The following is a 9303-nucleotide window of genomic DNA, read 5'->3' as shown; positions in this document are numbered from 1 at the left end:
CTGTATTAGAACAAAGATATTACGAAATACTGTACATCTCATAATGAGTAGTTATTCACCATCATTTGCAAATTGGTAATGACGGTTAAAAGTGATTAGGGGAGAGGCGAGAGACAAGTATGGAGCACAGCCGAAGACGCACTGTCACGAGATATAAGCAACTCCTCTGCAGGATAAATGTTGTTTTATTCAGTCATTTGAGCAATATTAGGGTAAGTGTTGCTTTTTCTAACCTATGTATGTGGTAACCCATTGTCAGTCAATAGTGAAAGTAACTGCATATAACTGTCTTGTCGTTGACTGACTCCTTGGTGAAGTTAGTTTCACTTTGCCAATGAGTTCAAATAATAGACGAGTGCAAATGCGTGAAGGCTATGCTAGGTTTTAGTAAAGCATGGTTTAAGAATGACTATTCCATACGGTCTCGCACGCAGCCTCCTTCAAATGCGCCTTTGAATGCCAAAATACCGATGCATTTATTTGATATATCGCGCGTTGCGCCGTTAAAGGGAATGGAAGATGTCATTCTCATTGGTTTAAAATGATGTTACGCCCCAAACACACCTATATGACTGATTAAAAGACCTAGGAACACCTTGTTACGCCATGCGCTCCACTTTTGATAGCGAAACCCCTCCCAATGTGAACTGGACATCCTACTAAATTTGAATAGACTTTTGACGAGTGACTTTAGAATGTCATGATAGGGCCCTGTGTCTGTGTGTGTGTGTCTGTGTGTGTGTGTGTGTGTGTGTGTGTGCTGGTGTGTAATTAGTCTCCGGCAGCTCCTGTGTGTGTTTGTGTGTGTGTACGAGACTGAGTCTTTAGTGATTGCGTGAGTGTATAAGATACCCGGTGTGTGTGTGTGTGTGTGTGTGTGTGTGTGTGTGTGTTTCAGAGAGAGAGTTGAGAGAGAGGTTAATGTGTGTACAGCAGGAAAGGAAGTGTGTATGTTTGTACAGTGTGCCCCTGCGCATGTGTGTGTGTGTCTGTATACATAGTTTGGATGTTGATGTGCAGTACATGTTGATAATGCGTGTGTGTGTGTGTAAGGGTTGATAATGTCATGTGTCTTTGTGAGTGTCCACATTATTCCATTTTCATTTTATAATGGCATTTTAAACTAATGTGATATCCATTCAAATGCTCATTTTCCAGTAAAGCTTTGTTCTTCGTGTTGCCGTTGGCAGGCAGTGAAAGTGGAAGTGATTTTGTGTGTGTGTATGTGTGTCTGTGTGTGTCTGCATTGTATGTATATAAGTGGAATTGATTTTTGTGTGTGTGTGTGTGCGCGCGTTGTTTGTATATAAGTGGAAGTGATTTCTTATTTTTGTCTTACGGAAACATGACCATCATCACATGATGGGAGAACAACGAATCAGGGAGGGAAACGTCAGACTGAAGACATCCAATCAGGAAGGAAACGTGGGGTTACATCATCAATGCAGATGTGGATTTACCTTTCCACATTAAAACGCGAATGAAAATGGGGCCGATAGCGTTTGCAAATCATTCCATTTCAGAAGCTCAAAATCAACAGTGTAGAGTACATGAGTTAGAAACATAATGTAACAAACTGCAAAGTTGTCTGGTTTTATTGGTTACGCACCAAAACACACAAACGTCATTACACAGGCAACACAAAGGAGGTCAATTAAACAAGCACGATACACAAACAGGGTAGTCACATACAATACACGGGGTAAACACATGAGGTACAACATAAAGAAAGACTATACCAGCTAACACATACATGACAAGGTAAACGCAATTACTCATACTAAAACCAACATCAACATTACACACACAAACGTACACTGCACAGCATTATGGGAGTTCAGTCATGAACCAGCTAGGCTCAGTTCACTACAATAATTAGAGTAGTGTACATGAGTTACAAACATAATTAGAGTCGTGTACATGAGTTACAAACGTAATTAGAGTACATGAGTTACAAACGTAATTAGAGTAGTGTACATGAGTTACAAACGTAATTAGAGTACATGAGTTACAAACATAATTAGAGTAGTGTACATGAGTTACAAACATAATTAGAGTACATGAGTTACAAACGTAATTAGAGTAGTGTACATGAGTTACAAACGTAATTAGAGTAGTGTACAGGAGTTACAAACTTTGGCTATTTAAAGGGTTCAGGATTTTGGACATAGGACCAAGTTAGCAAGTTTGATTTATCAGTGGAGACCGTTTTCAACACGTTTCATCCAGTCTTTCTAGTTGCAGAGTTCGCAGGTGCTAGGCTAGCGCAAGTCATCAGTATGTGTTAGCCTGCCACTAAAAACAGTCTTACCCACTCCACACTACACCCGGAAATCCTGAACCACCCCTTTAAGGGAACATGCTCTACCGTTTGAAAGTTATTAAACAACACTCATATGCTGCATTTCAAATAAAGCGCATGCTTAAAATGTCTGTTATAAACAACGAACATGGCCAGGCCAGGCAGACTAGCCTTAAAAGCTTTTTTCAGAGGCCAGATGCGATGGATGATGGTAATCGGTAACGCCTGAAGCCTCAGGTGTCAGATCCACCACCACCACCACCAGAGAAAAAGGCAAAGTGTCGGGCGTATCAGTGACGTTGGAAGTGGAGGTGTGGGGAGTGCAGCCGCACCATGGCTACACTGGACATGGAACTATGTTCTGTTCCCAGAGCATGCTTTCTCTGTCTATGATCTGCAGGGTTAGGGCCTCCTCGACAAGGAGATTGCTGGTCCGTGGATAATTTGCGGCACAATCGAAAGGAACCGCGGACCGAAATAAAAAGAAACTAAACATTGTCCATAATAGGAAATATTTCTTGATTTAGTGTTATCAAATAAAGAGGCATAGCATTAGGGGGTAGTGGTGTGAGCGCTCATTCAATGTGTGTGCGCATCTGCGTGAGTGAAACTGTTGAACCGCTGGAGATAATGTGGGTCGCAGCAACAAACAACGTAGCCTATTTAAACAACGAACTAAGCTAACTTGCTGTCCATGAAAACATCATAGCTAGAGACTGGCTAGAATTGATACTAGTTAAGCATGTTTAAGTTAGGCTACTGAACATGTTGCATTCTATATGGCCTGATTATGTCATTCTTTAAGCTACATAGCCTTCAGTTTTCCTCAACTTGACTAATTAAGAAGCGATAATAGGATATTTTACCGGCATATCATCAAAATGAAAGCGAAACCTCTGGCGAATTCAAAACAATCTGGAATAGTTTAGACATGGCCACACGCTCATTCACTTGCTCGCTGTGTGTGTGAATCAGAAGCCTGAGAAGCTGTGCTGTTCCGCCTCCTCCCCTTTACACTTCATTTGAACTCATCAGAGGGAGCCACGCGTGTGTGATGCAGGGAGAGAGCAAACATACTGTTGTTGTCTGGTGCTCAGGCCCCTCGTGTGTGTGTGTGTGTGTGTGTGTGTGTGTGTGTGTGTGTGTGTGTGTGTGTGTGTGTGTGTGTGTGTGTGTGTGTGTGTGTGTGTGTGTGTGTGTGTGTGTGTGTGTGTGTGTGTGTGTGTGTGAGATGCAGGGAGAGCGCAAACATACTGTTGTTGTCTGGTCCTCAGGCCTGTTTGTGTGCGTGTGTGTGACGCAGGGAGAGTGCAAATATACTGTTGTTGTCGTCTCAGCTCCACGGCTCAGTTGCCCAGCAGCACAGGATAACCTTTGTCCTCAGGCCCCTGTGTGTGTGTGTGTGTGTGTGTGTGTGCGCGCGCGTCTTATGCCCTTATGAAATCAGTCTTAGTATTGTGAAATCATTTTTTTTCTAATTCAGTTTTGTGCTTCATTGTCCAAAAACACGTGCAGAGGACACTGGGCACACATGGGGCTTGCTGTACTGGGGCAGTGCTGGGCACACATGGGGCTTGCTGTACTGGGGCAGTGCTGGGCACACATGGGGCTTGCTGTACTGGGGCAGTGCTGGGCACACATGGGGCTTGCTGTACTGGGGCAGTGCTGGGCACACATGGGGCTTGCTGTACTGGGGCAGTGCTGGGCACACATGGGGCTTGCTGTACTGGGGCAGTGCTGGGCACACATGGGGCTTGCTGTACTGGGGCAGTGCTGGGCACACATGGGGCTTGCTGTACTGGGGCAGTGCTGGGCACATCTAGGGGGCAGTTTGGACTACCAGGGCAGATCTAGGAGGCAATACTGGTACTAATGATGATGTTGTTGTTGTTGTTGTTGTTGTAAGTTGAGCTAGAGACAGATCATTGGCTCTGTTCTAGCAGATATCTGGCTGAGCCGGTTCTAGAGTAGAGCCTTTGAGATCAGAGGTTCTTGTGCATTAGTGTTTGGAGGTTCTTGTGGCGGTTCTTGTGGAGGTTGTTCAGAGGTTCTTGTGCATTAGTGTGTGGGCGTCAGCAGTGGTACCATATTAACACAGTAGGGCTGTAACGATACACCAACCTCACGATTCGGTTTGTATCACGATTTTTGACCCACGGTTTGATACGAATCTCGATTTTTTTAATTTATTTTTTTGGGGGGGGGGGGGGTAGACATTTTATTAAATAACATTTCAATAGCCTCCCTTAGAACACCAGATGATTACAATATAATATATCTATTATTTTATATCCTGATATAAAAATATTTTTCTGAATGACTGATATTTATGACAGCACACTTTATGCAGATTAGCCTATAGCCTAGGCCTACTATTTTTTATTACAACTCTACCTCTTTAATTCAGCTGTCTGGTTGAAGCCTGGAAATATTGTAAACAAAGTAGCATAGTTGGCTAGCTTAGCCTATCAGTCTACTGATTGGACTGTTCAGTTTCCCCATGTGTGTTTAAGTTTCAATGTAATACTTGTTCTCCTTGGGACAGGCCCTTTTGGGAAACGTTGGTATTGAGATGATCAGTGAACTTCAATGCAAGAGTTTTAAACAAATATGTGCAGCATGCTAATGATGCTAAGCGGATTTAATAGTAATTTAGCTAGTCGTCTTCTATGCCTCCTTGCTTTCACGATTGTGAATGTTTTATTTAAGTCGCGCGTGTTCATTGAGCAGGAGGGAGAGGGAGAGAGAGGGAGGGAGCGCGAGAGAGAGCGGGGCAAGGAGAGGGGGTTTACTTCTATACTGTTTGGTAAAGTTGCACACATAGTCTACAATGAAAGCAAGGAGAGGTATGAAATTATTATTTATTTATTTATTTGTTTTTGGACAACGTAGGCTACCGATAAGTAAAGCGGGAGCTGTGGGTTGCTTTTGCGGCCGCGTAAGCTGCAAAGCACTGCGTGAAACACTAGAAAGGGTGTGTCGCGATTCTGCCTTTTCACACCGCGACACAGTATCGTGGATATGAATGTCGCGATTTCGGTTTCGAATCGTATATCGTTACAGCCCTATAACACAGGCACGCCTGGAGCTGGTAGCCATGTTGTTGAGGTCATATTAACACAGGCACGCCTGGAGCTGGTAGCCATGTTGTTGAGGTCATATTAACACAGGCACGCCTGGAGCTGGTAGCCATATTGTTGAGGTCAAGATCTGCTAATTGCTAAATATCTTCCACGTTTCCCTCCAAACATCAGAACAGAACCCGTAGACAGAACCCGTAGACAGAGCAGAACCCGTAGACAGAGCAGAACCCGTAGACAGAGCGGAACCCGTAGACAGAACCCGTAGACAGAGCAGAACCCGTAGAGAGAACTTGTAGAGAGACTTTTCATCGCTTTTTAGGCGGATAAATTCTTCACTTGGTATCGGTTATCGAAACAATGATTTTGGTACCGTGACAACACTGATACTTACCTGGAACTTTCTGCTGTTGTTTTGGACTAACTCTCTCTCTCCCTCTCTCTCTCTCTCTCTCTCCACCTCCCTCCCTCCCTCCCTCTCTCTCTCTCTCCACCTCCCTCCCTCCCTCCCTCCCTCTCTCTCTCCCCCAGGTGAGGGTGTGCCCCTGAGCAACCTGAGTGTGTGTTGAGGCTAATGCTAACTACTAACTGCTGCCCAGAGACCTGTCAATCACCCAGGGACCTGTCAATCACCCAGAGACCAGCCATTCACACCGCCTGACCTGTCAATCACCCAGAGACCTGTCAATCACCCAGAAACGAGCCAATCACAACGCCTGACCTGCGGATCATGACCCACCCGCTAAGGGCCCTGACTTAAGAGCGACAGGCGTTTCCATAACAACACCCCCACCACTTGCTCCACTCTTCTTCCCTTCATCCCTCCATCCCTCTGCACTCCTCCGCTGCACCCTCTCTGTGCCCTCTCTCTGGTCAGCATGTATGGCAGTGCCCGCTCCGTGAGTAAGCTGGAGGGGGCCCACAGCGCGGGCGGTGGCGTTGGGGGGGGCAGTGGTCAGAGCCCTGGGCGATCCCCGCGTTTGCCCCGTTCTCCCCGGCTGGGGCATCGGCGTACCAACAGCTCGGGTGGGGCAGGGGGGGGCATGGGCGGGGGGGGCAAGACCCTCTCCATGGAGAACATCCAGTCCCTGAACGCCGCCTACGCCACCAGCGGGCCCCTGTACCTGAGCGACTCACAGACACACGCACACGCGCACCACGCCCACACACTGCCCGACACGTCCGCCTCCGCCGCCGACCTGCCCAAGAGCAGCGTGACGCTTGGCCGTTCCGCAGGGGGGGGCAGCTCGGGGGTCGGGGGTCGCGCGGTCGGGTACGGGGGTCGCGGAGCGGTCGCCATGGGCAGCAGCCCCAACATCGCCTCGGCGACCACCAGCGACGCCATCGCCTTCGGAGACCACCACGCGTCGTCCACCGTGCCGCACTCGCTCAGGCAGGCGCGGGACAACGCGGTGCAGGACCTGCAGGCGCAGCTGAAGGAGGTGCTGCGGGAGAACGAGCTACTGCGGCGCGACGCCGAGGCCAAGGAGAGCAAGCTCAGCTCCTCCATGAACTCCATCAAGACCTTCTGGAGCCCCGAGCTGAAGAAGGAGCGCGCCCTGCGCAAGGACGAGATGGCCAAGATGACCGTCTGGAAGGAGCAGTACCGCGTCATGCAGGACGAGGCTCAGGTATGTTGCACGCGCACGCACGCACACACACGCACACACGCACCCGCACACACACGCACGCACAGACACACACTCACACACACACAAACACGCGCCCTGCGCAAGGACGAGATGGCCAAGATGACCTTCTGGAAGGAGCAGGACCGCGTCATGCAGAACGAGGCTCAGGTACACACACACACACACACGCGCGCGCGCAACTGCACGCATTCTCTTCCTGCATCGCTCTCCCTCAAACAGGTTGGCGTAGCCAACACCTAGACGCAAATCTAAACAGCTTGTGCAAGGACTGCATATGCAGACTACAACTGGCGCAGTGTAGCCTACATGACTTAAGTTAACTTTGCAAAATCAGTATAGCCTATCACAAGTTGTCAATCGCGTTGTCAATCGCAAAACTAATAAATATTAAAAATAATAGAGGCTTATAGGTAACTGTATGGCCCATGTTCTGGTTCGTTAATTAGTTTGCCCTGTACTTCCAACTCTTGCACCGTATGCATAGCTAATTGACTGCTTCACAGTAGGTTATTTATATTTTTCAATAAACACATTTGTTTATTCAGCTTTATGCAGCAGAAATACGCACTTGGTCAGCCTACAGAACAGGCACATTTTGGAGAGAGAATGAGAATGCAACGTGCGTGTTCTGTAAGCTGGCCAAGTGCGCATTTCTGCATCGTACAACATAGACTATTTGAGGCAGGTTACCAGCAAACAATGTTTACCTAATTCGTTAACTCAAGACTTCAAGGCCATAGTATTAAACGTTTTCTAAACAACAAAAACAGAAAGGATGCAGGCAGCAAATGTAGAGGAGTCATTCCCACACACACACACACACACACACACACAAGTAGAGGAGTCATTTCCAATGGAAGAACAAGATGCTGAATGATGTCCAAAGCTTTGCTGATGTTAAAGCACACACACATAACGGTCAAATAAAACTAAACAAAATGTACATTTATCAAAGGTGACAAAATGAATATAGGCCTAGGCTATTGTCCGGCGTGAAAGTAGGCCTAGGCTGCTAGGCTACTTTTAGCTGACCAGTGCCGAGCCTGAAATTGCAAATATTAACAATGTAGCCTTTTGCTCTTTTGCAACTCACAAGTAAAGTAACGAGTGACGAGTGACTCTCCAAAAGGACTAGCGAGTGTAACTGCATTACAATTTAAAGAAGTAACTAACTTGTAACTCATAACTTTTTTTTGAGTAACGACCCCAACACCACTACTACTACTACAGGGGCTTTAGCTTTTAAATATCTTTGCTGCATTGGATTAGTCTCCTTTCTTTAGCTTTTAAATATCTTTGCTGCATTGGATTAGTCTCCTTTCTTTAGCTTTTAAATATCTTTGCTGCATTGGATCAGTTTCCTTTTTAGAGCTTTTAAATATCTTTGCTGCATTGGATCAGTCTCCTTTCTAGAACAGGCAACAGCTTCCTAGCCTCGCGGCAGCGCCTTTCATCGCTATAGAACTTAAAAGAACCAGCGGATGGCGGGCGGGTGCGGTTTTGAAAATTGGTCAAAAAATATTGGTGCGGTTGGATGGCGGACGGATGATGTATTTTCTGATGGGTTTCGGATCAAATAATAGCCCATCCGCGCATCTCTAACACACACACATATACACACACACACACATCACACACACACATCACACACACACACCACACACACACACATCACACACACACTGGACGAGATGGCCAAGATGGCTCAGGCTCAGGTACGCACACACACACCCACACACACACACACGCACACACACACACACACACACACACACCACAAAGTTCTCCGTCATAGGACGGATTTCCGTCAATTTGATTTTAGAAATGTCATATTTGAGATCGATGCAGATCCGATGAGAAAAAAAAAATAGGGGGGGGGGACTATCACCTTTGCTTTTCCTTTTTTAAGGCAACTACAAATATTAGGTCCGATGAATTAATGTGTGTGATGGTATATGTTTAAAGACCTAATAGTGTTCTTGAGAACTTTCTGTGTCTCAATCAGTGACCGCTCAAGAAGATAGCCTAAGTCAGCCATGAGTTTCGCTTTGTTTAGCCTATGTTGTAGCTAAACACTTGTCTCGGGCGTTTGCTTAAAAAAAAAGAACACGTATGGAGGACTATAACGGTCTAAAAGTTGGATTATAGTGACAAATTAGAGAGCTGATGAGGTTGGCCAATCCGTTTAACTTTTTTTGATATGATATTGTGAGCTCTATGTGCGAATTCGGAGAAGAAGCGTAGGCTGTGTTCTTTCTGTGAATCAATG

The 9303-nt window shown here is 46.3% G+C and overlaps 1 protein-coding gene across 1 annotated transcript in view; it reads left to right on the top strand.

Moving 5' to 3' along the window:
* Nucleotides 1-7274, top strand: part of LOC143136806 (ELKS/Rab6-interacting/CAST family member 1-like) — a 24076-nt gene extending 16802 nt beyond the window's left edge. Inside the window, exons 2-3 of the mRNA XM_076297481.1 lie at nucleotides 5914-7013; nucleotides 7254-7274. Coding sequence (XP_076153596.1) covers nucleotides 6261-7013; nucleotides 7254-7274 — 774 coding nt within the window. The 5' untranslated portion in view covers nucleotides 5914-6260. The remainder of the gene's footprint in view (nucleotides 1-5913; nucleotides 7014-7253) is intronic.
* The last annotated feature ends 2029 nt before the right edge of the window (nucleotides 7275-9303 follow it).

The sequence above is a fragment of the Alosa pseudoharengus genome, unplaced genomic scaffold (assembly GCF_046254945.1).
Source record: "Alosa pseudoharengus isolate Yale_2024_CS ecotype anadromous, Long Island Sound unplaced genomic scaffold, YU_APseudo_1.1 YU_APseudo_1.1_scf_20, whole genome shotgun sequence".
Lineage (NCBI taxonomy): Eukaryota > Metazoa > Chordata > Actinopteri > Clupeiformes > Clupeidae > Alosa > Alosa pseudoharengus.
Note: the sequence above shows the minus strand (reverse complement) of the source record. Positions and strands in the feature narration are given on the sequence as shown.